Source organism: Colletotrichum karsti, assembly GCF_011947395.1.
Source record: "Colletotrichum karsti strain CkLH20 chromosome Unknown Scaffold17, whole genome shotgun sequence".
NCBI classification, from domain to species: domain Eukaryota; kingdom Fungi; phylum Ascomycota; class Sordariomycetes; order Glomerellales; family Glomerellaceae; genus Colletotrichum; species Colletotrichum karsti.
In genome coordinates, this window is record NW_024065917.1 from 701,515 (window position 1) to 715,641 (window position 14,127).

The 14,127-nt window shown below is 55.4% G+C and overlaps 4 protein-coding genes across 4 annotated transcripts; 1 reads left to right on the plus strand and 3 right to left on the minus strand.

Annotated features, from left to right (window-relative positions):
* Positions 1–914: 914 nt before the first annotated feature.
* On the minus strand, positions 915–2,694 carry CkaCkLH20_06013 (xenobiotic compound; the record flags this gene model as incomplete). The annotated part of the gene is made up of 7 exons (XM_038888730.1): positions 915–1,139; positions 1,190–1,924; positions 1,973–2,032; positions 2,084–2,096; positions 2,146–2,350; positions 2,413–2,553; positions 2,628–2,694. The coding sequence occupies 7 exons, from the start codon at positions 2,692–2,694 to the stop codon at positions 915–917; spliced, it is 1,446 nt and encodes a 481-aa protein (XP_038746066.1).
* Positions 2,695–3,569: 875 nt separating this feature from the next.
* On the minus strand, positions 3,570–5,200 carry CkaCkLH20_06014 (duf895 domain membrane protein; the record flags this gene model as incomplete). Its single annotated transcript, XM_038888731.1, has 5 exons — positions 3,570–4,076; positions 4,135–4,214; positions 4,265–4,776; positions 4,852–5,080; positions 5,137–5,200. 5 exons carry the CDS (start codon positions 5,198–5,200, stop codon positions 3,570–3,572), a joined length of 1,392 nt encoding a protein of 463 aa, XP_038746067.1.
* Positions 5,201–6,123: 923 nt separating this feature from the next.
* Positions 6,124–8,039, minus strand: CkaCkLH20_06015 (4-hydroxyacetophenone monooxygenase; the record flags this gene model as incomplete). Its single annotated transcript, XM_038888732.1, has 2 exons — positions 6,124–7,665; positions 7,719–8,039. The coding sequence occupies 2 exons, from the start codon at positions 8,037–8,039 to the stop codon at positions 6,124–6,126; spliced, it is 1,863 nt and encodes a 620-aa protein (XP_038746068.1).
* Positions 8,040–11,643: 3,604 nt separating this feature from the next.
* CkaCkLH20_06016 (HK97 family phage prohead protease) lies at positions 11,644–13,325 on the plus strand (the record flags this gene model as incomplete). Its single annotated transcript, XM_038888733.1, has 4 exons — positions 11,644–11,772; positions 11,830–12,018; positions 12,078–12,325; positions 12,398–13,325. The coding sequence occupies 4 exons, from the start codon at positions 11,644–11,646 to the stop codon at positions 13,323–13,325; spliced, it is 1,494 nt and encodes a 497-aa protein (XP_038746069.1).
* Positions 13,326–14,127: the final 802 nt, after the last annotated feature.

Here is a 14,127-nt window from a genome sequence, read left to right on the forward strand (position 1 = left end):
GAAAGACGATGGGGTGACTCTGGAGACCAAAGTGGGTGTCCAGCACCTTTTATATCTGTGCTAAGACTTTTTTTTTCCAGCGACGAGAATAACTTGCGGTTCAGGAGAGAGAAAGTGGAAGATCAGGTCACTCCTTGAGCCCCTCGGTGGGGAATGACGCAGTCCGAGGTCAGGCAGGTCAGGGAAGCTATGGCTTTTGATAACGATAGCTCCTTTTTGGGCATGGCGTCGATTATGTAAGGCGGCCAACAGGGTGCTGAGTGGCCAGGCCGCTCGGTAACCGTCGGTAACACCCCTGGAAAATCCAGCCGCATGGCCGCTAGAGCGGGAGCGACACAACCTTACAGCGCGTTGCCGGCCGTTGGGTAGGGACTTGGTAGCGCCCTATTCAGGCACCGAACCACTGGAAGATATCTCGGTGTGTGAGAGGAATTGACCAATCGGAGTAGGCCAATTCCGCTTTAATCCAAGCAATTCTGGGCTGAGGTTATCAGGAGATTTTCCACTGTTTGCTATCATTTTTTAAGAAATGTTTTTACGATCATCCGTCTGCTCATTCTTGCATCTTTTGCAAAATGGACTAGGTAGTCTTATCTCAACATGCCTGGACCGCACACCCACATAACCGAGACCCATCGAAGAAGAGAAAAGTAAAATGGAGCACTGCGAAACTTCCGTAGATGCGAGCGTTTCCTTCGGCACAGCTCGGCCGGGCGAATCTCGGCTTTAAAAGTGGGTAATGCCACTTGTTCCCGGCCGCTGGTGGTCCGCCCGCCACTCACAGCACCGAACAAAAATAAAGACGAACCCCACACTTGCAGCAAACACACTCTTGCCGTTTTGGTCTTGGGAATAGCTTCATTTTTTTTTCTTCATGGACTGAGCCCTAGTTACATCGCTCTCGCACTGAGCATCTACTCCGGAATCTTCGCCTCTTCAGCCGAAACACCCGCCTTCCACCGGTACGATGCGGCCACGTGCTCGTCCAACGGCCCGGACTGGCCCTTCTTGCGGTAGAAGTTCTCTCTGTACGTGCCGCCCGGTACAGCGTAATCATCCCAGAACAGCCCACGGCGCCGCAACTCAGGGATGAGAAGGTCGATGATGTCCTTGAACGACTGCGGGAACAGTGCGTACGCCTACAATCACAGTCAGCTTCACTCTCACTCATTACAGCAGGTGCACCCACAAAGTTGAAGCCGTCGACATCGGCCTCCTCAATCCACGTCTCCAACCCGTCAGCCACCTGCGCCGCGGTACCGACAAAGATCGGCCCGTTGCCGCCGATGCTGACGTGCTCCGCAATGGTATGCTTCGTCCACTTGGCCGTGCCAGGCGAGAACCTCGCGTAACCCTCAACCGTGGACCGGACCGCGTTGCTCTCGACCTCGCGCAGCTCCTCCTCGTCGCCGTACTTGCTCAGGTCCATGCCCGTCCACCCGCCGAACAGCGCCAGCGCGCCCTCGTGCGACGCGTACTTGCGGTACTCCGCCAGCTTCGCCTGCGCCTCCTCCTCCGTCTTCCCGAGGATCGGCGTCACGAGCGCGAGCACCTTGATGTCGTTGCCGTCGCGCCCGTACTGAGTGCGCGCGAGCTCCCTGATCTCGGCAATGTTCTTCGCGCACACGGCGGGGGCGTGCGCCGAGACGAAGATGGCCTCGGCGTGCTGCGCCGCGAACTGCTTCCCGGCCTTGGAGGTGCCGGCCTGCAGGAGGAGCGGCGTGCGCTGCGGGGAGGGCTGGACGATGTGAGGACCGGGCACGTTGAAGAAGCGGCCGTTGTGGTCGATCTTGCGGACGAGGTCGGGCTGGGTGTAGACGCCCGTCTTACGGTCGAGCTTGACGGCGTCGTCGCGCCAGGAAGACTCGAAGAGCTTGTACATCACTTTGATGTACTCCTCGGCTTGGGCGTACCTGTCGTCGTGCTGTGGCTGTCAGCGATGTCACTGGCTCAGAGAGGATTTGGGGCTTACCTGGGGCTGCTGGGCGAGGCCCATATTCTTGGCCGCGGAGTCCAAGTAGCTCGTCACGATCTGTGATGGTCAGTATGCGCGTATATCTTGCCGGTTTTTGGTTCCGCTTACGTTCCATCCGAGACTGACTCCTTGTTAAAAATATGACGAAGCGAACGAAGAAGACTACTTACCGGCCGTTGGTGAGATGATCTACCGTGGACAAGCGTCTCGCCAGGTGGTACGGCTGCTCATACGTTGTCGACACCGTCACACCGAAGCCGATGCTCTTCGTCACCGCAGCCATGGCGGAGATGGGCGCGAGAGGTTCGTTGACAGGCCATTGAGCTCCGGAGATCTTGGCAGGATCTAGCGATTGCGAGTATACATCATAACCGCCTCGAAGACCGTCAGCTCGACATTCTGCGTCCAACTCCCGGATCCCGGATGCAAGAACTCACCCAGTACGTCGGCGATGAAGATGCCGTGGAACTTGGCGTCCTCGAGAAGCTTCGCCAACTCTACCCAGTGACTGATCTCTTTGAATCGCCACGATTGGTCATCCGGATGCCTCCAGAGTCCAGGAGACTGATGTCCGCTGCCTGCGCGCCACCAAGCTCGGTCAGCAACTCGCATCCAAATAAGCTCGACGCGAATCGGAAATAATGCTTCTTACACATCTCCACGAAGGCATTGAGCACTAGGCTCTTCTTCGCCTTTCCGGTACCATTCGCGTCGGTCATTGTCGCTGCAGTTCGGTCGCGTCCTTACGTGTCTGGCCTCAAAAGAAGGTCCCGGAAGTACGATCTCTTCACAAAAAAGGGTCGAAAAAGAGGAAACGTTAAGCGACGCGACTTTTTTTCAAGAGAAATCTATCCCTCGGCGACCGCGGGGTAATCAAGGTGCCCAGCACCCCTCATCAGCTGTTGTGACGTCCATTCGGGGTCGTCACTCCAACGCTGCGCTGCCCCTCCCGATACTCGGCGTGGGTCCGGCACCGTGGAGCCGGGGCGATGATGCCACCGGACCGCGAGGTGGCGCAAGACGCACGTCGGCCGCGGACCCCACGCGACCGCAGACATCAACAGGGGAAGGTCCTGCACGCGGGGGAAGATCTCACAGAGACTTCTTATCTGAAGCTCTCTTACGACGAGACTTTAGCCGCGGATGCGGTTAAGCTGTCAGAAGCTCATACCTGGCGGCCCCCACTCGACCGAGCTCTAGCTTTCGACATGAGGATATCACGTCATGTTAGCCCCGAAGGCGAGATGGCCAACCGGAGAGTCGCGAATTACTTATGTGCCGACGCGCTGCGGAACACCACTATCCGCGGGGCTTTTGGAGGGGCAAGTGGAAGCGCTTTGCTGATGCGATGCTGAAGGTTTGGATTATCGTGGATGCTGCAGCAAATAACTTGTCGGGCTCAAGCACGTCACTCACCATCGATCTGAGCGTGTCACTTGACAGAGTGGTTCCTCAGTTCTTCGCATTACTTGGAATAAGGTTCAATGGATTAATTAAAATAGATGGAGTACTGAAACCCCCAGTAAATGAGACATCTCCAAAGTCGCGATCGACGCCGGTCCCAAGGACTCGGCACCAACCCAGACATCCGAGTCTAGTTCTTCGTCTGAGACTCTCCATCCTCGCTAGACACAACACCACTCACACTCTCCACGCCCTCCCCCTCCCCGATGCCGAAGTGCCTCAACACAAGCCACGCCGGGCCGATGGCCACGGCCCACAGCGCGAAGTTGAAGTAAATGGCCCCGACCTCGCCGAACAGCGTCAGCGACGTCAGCCCGTAGCTCACGGCCTGCCACGCGGACTCGGTGCCGCGCAGCAGCGCCGCGTACCGGATCACCTCCTCCTCGCCCTGGGCCAGGTGCGTGACGACGAAGTAGAGGAAGAGGTAGTTGAGCTGGAAGCCGATGGTGAGGAAGATGTAGACGGCGAAGGCGGCCCCGAAGCTCTCGTCCGCCCAGTCGTGCGTCGGGCGCGTCTGGCGGAACCGCGTCGCCAGGATCGTCGCCCACGTCCACCACGCCCCCTGCGTCACCACGAGGAACCAGAAGGTCGAGCGGGTGCGGGTCTTGAGGGAGACTTTGGCGCGGTCGAGCCAGTGCTGGTGCCGCGTTAGAATGTTCGGAGGTGGTGTTCTGGGGTTAGGGATGGTGACTTACGCCGAGGAGGTTACCCGAGATCACGGCGACGATGCCGGAGAGGAAGGAGCCGAGGGCTCTGGAGCGGACGGAGAACCAAGCTGCGTCTGGTCAGCATGTGACTCGCAAGAATACTCTCAGAAGGACTTACTAGCAAGATACGTGAAAAACACAGCCTCCGCAAAAACAGCCTGCCCGATCCACAACACGATCAACAGGAACTTGGGATTCAGAAAACTCCTCGTCGTCGCCCTGATCTCGAACCACGGGTTCTGCAGGATCGCCAAGCTGACCTTCTTCCCGTCCTGCCTCTGTACTTTATCGGGCTTGTTCAGGAAGAACCCCACGAACGGGCCCGCGGCCTGGATGGCGATGAAGATGATGAAGACGGTGTAGGACACCTTGCCGGCCTGGTCGTTGTCGGCGTTCAGCCCGAGGTTGATGGCGCCGCCGAGGATCTGGCCGCAGAGGCGGTAGGTGAGCCAGTAGCCGAGGGCCTTGCCGCGGTTCCAGGGCTCCGGGTAGGCGATGGCGATGGCGGCCTCGGCCATCCAGAAGACGCCGGCGGAGATGCCGCAGAGGGCGGCGCCGAGGAGCATGAGCCACTCCACGCCGTAGCGGTTGTTGGTGTAGAGGCCCGCGGCGAAGGGGGCGTAGCCGACGCTGTGCATGATACAACATGTCAGAATTTGTCTGTAATGTAGGTTGGATTTGAGGACGGAGAGTGGTTTGACTCACGTTCCGAAGATGAGGGCGCCCTTGATCCCGATGTAGTGCACGATCACGGAGGAGAAGTAGCAGGAGACGACCATGAGGCAGAAGGTCAGGGCGTTGGCCGCGTTGACGACTTTGGGGGAGGCGGCGCCGCCTGCGCCGAGGGAGTTCATGGCGCCCCAGATGCCCGGGGCGGCGAGGTTGCAGAGGCCGAGGATGGTCATGTTGTAGAATGTCGAGCGGTACCATTTCACTGTTTTTGTGTATTAGTGCTGTGTTGATGGTGTTTTGCTGGAGGAAGAGACGAACCCGGATGCCTTTCCTCCTTAGGAGGGGCGACGTCGCTCTTGTGAGCGTCCCCGTATTCAGCCATGGTTCGTCAGTGCTCTGCTCAACGGCAAAGTTCGAAGCTGGAAATAGACGATGAAGGTGTCGATGGCTTCAAGTGATGTTGGAAGGCCAAGATCGAGCTCGCGTAGTAAACAATGAGATGGATCAACGGAACGGGAATCCTTCGTCTTATGGATCAGATCAAGCGATACCCAAAGGCAGGGATGTATGTCATAGCGAGCGCAATTCAGGGTTCATCGACAAATGCCGGAGAGGGCGACTGAGATGGCCTAGATTGACAGGGTCTACACAAACTTTTTCTCACCCTTCCCTCTTTTCCCTCACTCGATACTAGCATTCGTCAAATTCTACCCCAATTAACTCAGTCTGTAGAATTGTGTTCTCAGGTCCTCAGTGGAAATCTCCGGCGACGGGGGTTCACTCGGCGTTGGAGAGGTTGCGAAATCAACCGGGGACAGCACGTCATTCCGCCGCCGGCGCACAGATGCCGGAGTACCACCCCAACTCGAGCAAGCGGCGTGCGAGAACCAGAGTAATGGGACTGTTACTCAATGGCGTGAATATGCTCATCGTGCTCTTGTCAAATGTGTTCTGCACGTGGAACGGGGCTGGGTTGATGGCTGGGCATGAAGATAATCAACTACGTTTTCTGGGTTGATCGTGTCCATTCCGCACGCTATTCTGACTTTTTAGAAGCTCACCAGACTCCTAGAGACGTGATCTTTGGGCTTGTATGATTGAGATTGAGGAATGACGTAAAACATGAGGCCTGACAAGTCTCGAGACCTGGCTGTGTGCTCGATATTGCATCGAATCATCCGGTCGAGTCGTCAAACATAATGAATTGGCCACATAACGCCTCGAAGTAGCCGTTTGCAGTAATGACGAAGCATTAAATCATTGCATTCATCGCCAGGCGCTCTACAGAAATATTTCTATCACTCTCTATGGGACAGTATGCCAACTCTCATGCACATCCTTCGGGTCAACAACATAAGGCTTTAAGTACGGCGTGACATCCGCCTCAGGGTCCAACTCCTTTCTCGTACACCCCTTGCCAAAGTACCACAAGAAAGGGTTCTCTGCATCTCCGAGGTACTCATACTCAAAGTCCTCCCACCTCGGCTCCCTCTGCACAATGGTCGCCAGCGAAGCCGACCCGGGCCAGAGGCCATGAACACGAGATCCAGGCTTGCCGCTGTTGTACCACGAGCTGCAGTTCTCCGAAAGCACAGTCGTAGCGAAGAACGCGTCGGAGTACTCCGTGAACCAATCCGCCGCCCTCTTGGACGGCTGCACGCTCTTGATGCCCTCGCGGCTGGCCTTGCGCAGTATCCGCGCGAAGTACGTGATCTGGTTCTCGACATTGTGCGGCACCGTTCCGGAGCGTCCAGACCCATTAGGCCCGTGGATGAACAACAGGTTCGGGAAACCCGGCGTCGCGGAGCCGAGATACGTGTATGGATACCCGTACTTGCCTCCCTCGCGCCACTGCTTCGTCAGGTCCTCGCCGCGCGCCGTAATGGGGAACGGCGGGACCATATCGACGTTCGCACCGGTCGCACAGAACACGGCGTCCACCGCGCGGTGCCGTCCGTCCTCGGTCTCGATACCCGTCTCCGTGAACCGCCGGATGCGCGTCTGGATGTACTCCGTCTTCTCGGACGTGATGGCCTCGAAGTAGCCCGGTCCCGGGGTAAGTCTGCGACAGTGCGGGCTGAAGTCAGGAATGAGGGCGTCGACGAGCTCCGGCTTCTTGGTGAGGCGGTCGTTCATGAACTTGCGGAACTTCTCGCGGGCCTCCTCGTTCTCAGACGACCCCTTCAGCCAGCCGTTGAAGTGCCGGAAGTACTTGCTCTCCATCTCCTTGCGGTACGCGAGGTACGCCTCCGGGTCCTTGAGGAATTTCGCGCGCAGCTCTTCCGAGATCGGGATCGGCTCGATGGAGGTCTCGTCGCCCGCGAAGGAGGCCGTGACCCAGGTCTTGTTTCGCGCGTAGTGGTCCAGTCGCGCGACGACCTTGTGCAGGTTCGATGTGAGCTGGATGCCGCTCGCGCCGTTGCCGATGACGGCGACCTTCTTGTCCCTGGGGTCGAAGCTGGGATCCCAGTTCGAGGCGTGCCGCAGGACGCCCTTGTAGTCGTGGATCCCGGGGTAGTTCGGCAGTTTCCACTCGTTGAACCTCCCGATCGCGGTGAGGACGAACTCGGCTTCTTCGATGCGGATCGAGTCCGTCTTGAGGTCGCGCACCGTGATCTGCCAGACGGCGCGGGAGTCTACCCAGTTGAGGCCCTCCACGCGCTGCGCGAGCTGCAGGTGCTTGTACACGTCGTACTTGCGCGCGAGGCCCTGCCAGTAGTCTCGGATCTCCGGGCCCTGGGCGAATTCCTCGGTCCATTGCGTGTTGGGGTCGAAGGTCGACTGGTAGACGTGTGCGGGCACGTCGCAGCGGACGCCTGGGTAGATGTTCTCGAACCATGTGCCTCCCTGGGTCGTCGTGTTAGTGAGAAGAAACTGACTAGAGACGAGAAAGGACATACCACGTCGGCATTCTTTTCGAAGATTGTGAGCTGGATATTCGGGACCTTTGCAGGGAGGAGAATGCCTGCTAGCACACCGGACAGTCCTGCGCCGACGACGGCGACACGGAGTGATCGCGGCTCGTCTATGTATCTGTCTGGCAGTTCCAAGGTGATGTCTGAGTAGACCGACTTCGGGGGTGTAAGAAGTGCGTCGACTGTCCTATCGATGAGGGCCTTCTTTGACAGGCTCTCTGGTGCAGCGCCATTCTGGCCATTTGTCGTGTTCAGATCATTGACCGTTGTGGTTGATGTTGTGCTTTCAGTGTGGTAGTCACCCATGATGAAGGTATGTCTGGAGCAGGCCTGGTGTAAGTCTAAGGTAGCAGCTTCACTGAATCGCGAGTACGCTCAAGACAAAGCTTCGTATTTTGTTCAATGGCTTCGAACCCCTCTCCGGCCCGGACATCGGAATCACGTCAGAGGCGTGCTCGAACGCGTTACACGCACATGAAGGGACTCGACGAGGTCTCCTCGACGGTTGAACCCGGTCGTATGTCCGGCGCCCTATCACAGCAAAGACAATGTTATCTCGTCAAGCAGCTTATTCATGAAGGAGCTGTCCACCCCACCATGGAGTCCTAAGCAATAGATCCAACCCCGCCGCCGGCGATACGGGTACATCGTGCGTACTGGCCGCTGTGCGAAAGATGAGGTGCGCAGATGTTGGGGAGCACGCCATATCTCCACTTTCTTGGGGAATAGCTTCCCCTCCTTGTCACGTCCTCCTCAGATCGGAGCTCCAAACAAACCTCGGGACCCCGTTTTCCGCCCGGCATGGCGGATCCGCAGTTCTTGGAGATGATTGTGGAAAAACATGAAGCCTCCAAATCTCAAGAACGGAGCAAAAGCTGAGGCATGGGGATGCTGGTCGGCATGTGGAAACCGGTTGGACAGGGATGTGTGAGCTACTGAAGCACCTTCAGCCTATCAGCATCAAACTGAATGTCACATCAGTTGACCCCGGGATGGTGCCATTGTCAATCAAGGAGTCTTCTTTCAACATGGAGGAAGTTCTCGCCTTTGCGGGATATTCCCGCTGAAGGTGTACGCTGCTTCGTCGTCCTTGTCCGCTCTGATTGCCAGCCTATCTGCAGACCTTACTGAGACTGGTCGTTTTCTGCGCCAAGTTCTGCTCTGCATGGACATCTCCCACTTACTCTGGCCTGAGTTGACGTTTGGTTTCATTATGGTGCATGGGTACGCGAACGCTCGGCGACAAGGGAGGAGGAGATTTTCGTACATGGGATGCGATGAGATAGATGTTGGGAGCGTACTAAACGCTGAAGAATCCTGCCAGCTTGCCTCACACTCTGAATGGCAGAGAAATTCACTATCACATCATATGCGAATTGAATTCAGAACTTCCTGTTCTCCAGCACTCAGTGATTTGGAACCCGCATAGCCGCTATGGTGGTCCAGGCCCGTCGAAAGTGGTGGCATATCCAATGGTTTGCTGATACTGATACTCCGGAGGAACGCAAGCTCATTGGCAAGTTGGATCTCTTGATCGTGCCGTACGCCGTGTTGAGCTACTGGGTGAAGTAGGTGATCTTACTTGAATCTGACGACGCGATCTATGCTGAACTAACATGCCTACAGATACATAGATCAGGCAAATTTGAGTAGGTCCTTCGTTTTACCCAATACCAGAATGCTTCACCACTGACTCTGTTAGACAATGCCTACGTCGCGGGTCTCAAAGAGGATCTTGGTTTCAAGGGCAATGAGCTGGTCCAGCTGCAGACCTTCTACGTCATAGGCGCCGTGACAGGACAAATTCCAGCCATGTTCGTTCTCACCTACATCCCGGTTCACTGGCTCATCCCGTTTCTCGATATCGCATGGGGAATCTTCACTCTCCTACAGTTTCGCGTGACTGGGTTTGCCGAGCTTGCGGCGTACCGGTTCCTGATCGGATGGTTCGAGGCTGCGTTCTTTCCCATCATGCACTATCTCTTTGGTGAGCAGAAGTGGAATAGCATATTCAAAAACCAAGGCTGATGTTTCGTAGGCTCCTGGTATCGAGGCGATGAGATTGCCCGACGTGGAGGAATCTTCTATGTCGGGTTGTCACTCGGTACTCTCACCGCCGGCTTGATCCAGTCAGGCGCATCAGCCCGACTCGAGGGTGTCAATGGTCTCGCTGGCTGGCGTTGGATGTACATCATCTGTGCGTTGATCACGATTCCAGTCGGGATATTGGGATACTTCGTGATTCCAGGAACGCCGGAGCAACCGAACCGCTTAGTCTTGAAGCAGGAGAATATTGATCTCGGCGTCGAGAGACTCAACCGTGCAGGTCACACATCTCACGGCAAGTTCAAACTCAGTGCCATGAAAAAGGTCATTCTCTCACCCCAGTTCTGGGGTATCATCCTCGTCGACGTCTTCTTCTGGAATGGAGGCATTCACACAACGTCCGGCAGCTTTCTGCTCTGGATCAAAAGTCTCGGGCGGTATTCGCCAGCAAAGATTAACGAACTCGGTACCATCGCGCCCGGGCTTGGCATATTCTATACCCTTTTTGTATGTTTTGCGTCGGACCTCGTTCTCGGACCGGCGTGGGCGATTACGATGTCCCACGCTTGGAACATCATCGGGTTGGTCATCCTGACCGTATGGGACGTTCCTGAGGCGGCTAAGTGGTTCGCCTTCTCGACAATCTACTCATCATACGCCATGTCGAGCGTCTTACACGGGTGGGTGAATACTCAGCTGAGATCCTCGCCTGCTGAGAGATCGTTTACGTTGGTTCTCATCAACGCCATCTCGCAGTCGTCGACGGCGTGGACCCCGTTACTGGTGTTTCCTACCGTCGAGGCACCGCGCTACACGAAGGGTTTTGCCTTTACTCTGGCCTCATCCGTGTTGCTTGTCATCTCAACGCATCTGCTGAGGGCTTATGTGAGGAGAAAAGAGTAAGACTTTTCCAAACGTGCTGTCAGCGATGCATTGCTAACCCATTCGCCCTTAGTCCCCAACTTGAAAACTCGAAAGGCTTTCCAGACAACCAGAGTGAAGATGGAGCTGTTGGAGAGGCAAAGACGCCGCAGGATGCAGTGAATGATGGACATAGACGAGGCATTTGATTCAAATATCATAATCAGCGTGAGCGAGCGAGGGATGAAAGTAGATCACAACTGCGTCGAGTTTCACGGGCTCATCATGAATGACAGACGGTCTGTCAAATATTAGATGGATATTACTCCGAAGCTTCTAGATAGCCTTCTCAAAACGGGCTATCCCGGATCAACTGTTGTCCATTTGTCATTCAAATCCATTCCTCCAGCAAAAGCCCATGGAGTCAAAAGCGTAGAACACGCCAGTTTGGTATTGGGTCTTGCAGGTAGCATCTCTATCTACTTCGGTATACTACGTCCGGGTATAGCGTCTCTCATCATTGCGGATGTTAATTCATGGGCTGAGGACCCAAGACATGCGTCGGGCCAAAGCCGCTCCCGGGCGGGACATCGCGCAAAACATGCACTTGTCAGCGGATTTTCTCCCGACTGTGACCCAAATAGCCGACGAAATCTATGCTCAAACGTAATTCCTCTTTTCGTGTTTGGGCTGCTGATGGCACCATCCGTCCCTTCAATCACGCGAGCGTCTCGACCTGCGTCTGGAGCAACTCGATTGGGGTCTCTTGCAGATAATATCCCACGCCAGTCCCACGCGACGGGCGACAACGGCGATGACGACATAATCATATTTCCCCAAGTCGTTGCCTCCCGCACTGCGCCAAGTGAGTCGACATAATCCTGAGCTTGCGATAAAATGGATGTCAGGTCCGCGACTTGAACGGGAATGGGCTTGTTGGATGGTATTTGATCAATAGCCTACGCCGAATTACTGCTGTAAAATTTGAGAAATAGACGTCAATATGACTTCAGTACCGATTCACACCTCTGTCAACGGCGAGAATGGCACGAAACCAGAAGGAAAGAAGCACATTCTTCTCAACGCGTTCGACATGTCCACCGTCGGGCATCTGTCCCCCGGTCAATGGAAGGTTTGTTGGTATTGGAAACGCCTCGGTAAGGCCATGCGCTAAGAAAAACAATTACAGAATCCCGAAGACAAGTCCGCCACGAAACGCGAGCTGAACTACTGGATCGAACTGGCGAAGTTGCTGGAGAGGGGCGGCATCAACTCCCTCTTCCTTGCGGATACCTACGGTGGCTATGACACATATGAGGGCAGCCTCGATAACTGCATCCGACGTGCTGCTCAATGGCCAATGACTGATCCGACAATTGTACGTGTGTCGCACTGAGTTTAATGAGAGAAGACCCTGGATTGCTAACGACGGGATAGCCCATCAGTGCCATGGCTGCAGTGACGAAGAATCTCTCATTTGCCATCACTGCTTCAACCTCCTTCGAGCCACCATTCTTGCTCGCGAAGCGCTTCTCAACTCTAGACCACTTTACTAGAGGTCGTATCGGTTGGAACATCGTCACGTCTTGGAAGAAAGCTGCGTTTAAGGCCATCGGCCTGGATAGCCCGATCCCTCACGACGAACGTTATGCCCAAGCGGATGAGTATCTCAGAGTTCTGTACAAGTAAGTTTGCTCTATTTCATTGCCATCTTAGGAGGGTGCAAGTCTAGAACCTAAACTAACCATACGTGCTAGACTCTGGGAAGGCTCGTGGGCAGACGATGCGATCTCACCAGATCCCGTGAACGACAGCTACGCCGACCCTGACAAGATCCGAACGATTCACCACCACGGAAAGTTCTTTGATCTCGATACCCGTCATATCGTCGACCCTTCGCCCCAGCGGACCCCTTTCCTCTTCCAGGCAGGCACATCGGCCGCCGGGTCCGAGTTCGCGGCAACCCATGCCGAAGGCATATTCGTGTCCTCCCACTCGCCAACGCTTCTGAGACCCAAAGTCAAGGTGATCAGAGACCGCGCCGCAGCACTCGGTCGAGACCCCCAGTCTGTAAAGTTCTTCGCCACATTCACCCCTATCGTGGGACGTACCGATGAGGAAGCCAAGGCGAAACACGAAGAACTCAAGAAGTATGCCTCCGTGGTGGGCGGCTTGGTGCTCGTCAGCGGCTGGACCGGCATCGACTTATCGAAGATTCCTGTCGATCAAGAAGTCACAGCAGCTGATTCCCTCGAGGCACACAAAGTGCGGAGTATCCTGGACGCCTTCACGGCTACAAGCGAGCACGTCCCGAAGTGGACGCCCCGCGTCATTGCCGAGAGGGCGGCTATCGGCGGTCTCGGTCCGGTATCTGTCGGAAGTCCACAGAAGGTGGCGGATGAGATGGAGTATTGGATCCGTGAAGGAGACTTGGATGGTTTCAACATCGGTTATGTAACAACTCCCGGGTCTTTCGAAGACGTGGTCGATCTTTTGATCCCCGAGCTGCGTCGACGCGGCCTCTACCCAGAGGCACCCGCTGAGGACGTGCAGCTGACAGCGAGAGAGAAGGTCTACGGCCTAGGCCAAAAGGGCTTGAGGAGTGATCATCCTGGATCTACGTACAAGTATGATGTCTACAAGGAGGAGAATGGGGGCTCTGAGGAGTCTACCGCCGACGCTTGATTATGGGCTCTCCCATAATGATGAAGAGATGATTCTGGAGTCGCTTGAATTCTATCGCAACCCTCCGGCACCAGCTGCAGAATGGCTTCGTTCACACATTCATGATGATTTATTTTTCAGCAGTGCTGTGGATTGGTATTTGATTCCTCTTGATTCGCCAAGGCATATTCCGGCGTTGCGACTTACATCAAGTTGACACTGAACCCTATGTGTACTTCGCAATGACCTGTCACTTGCTTCGCACATGGTATCGGGTCAAACATTCCGGGAAGTGAAGCTATCGCCGAAGTCCCGACCAAAGGTGGGGGAGGGGGTTGTAGAGCCTCCATTCTCGAAATCAATCTGATTCCAGCATGACCATCAACAGGAGTGGGGTGAGGACATGCTGCTCTCGCCAACAGATTTACGAAAGATATGTCGTCTTGGCGAGTTGCGAATCCCTTTTGCTGGATACCAGAGCTGCACGCACAGTCGAAGAATTGTGTTGCCACCGTGAACACTGAGGTACACGTGGGTCCACAGCGTTTTGAAATCAACACTGAGAGCTTATGCCTTCGTAAGTCATACTACTCTCAAGATGATATGGTTAGCGTTGCACGATGGGTTCTACTTCTCTGCTGACGGCTTGCTGATTCAACACTTGCTGATCGTTGCCACCGCAAGGAGAAGGCGATATGAGACGATCGAACACAATTGACGTTGCAAGTGAGGCAGTATGTTGGAAAAATATACAAGAGGAGGTTACATCTAGTGCCGCTTCATTTCAATCAGTCTCTTCAACATTGAGAAGAGACACAGACTA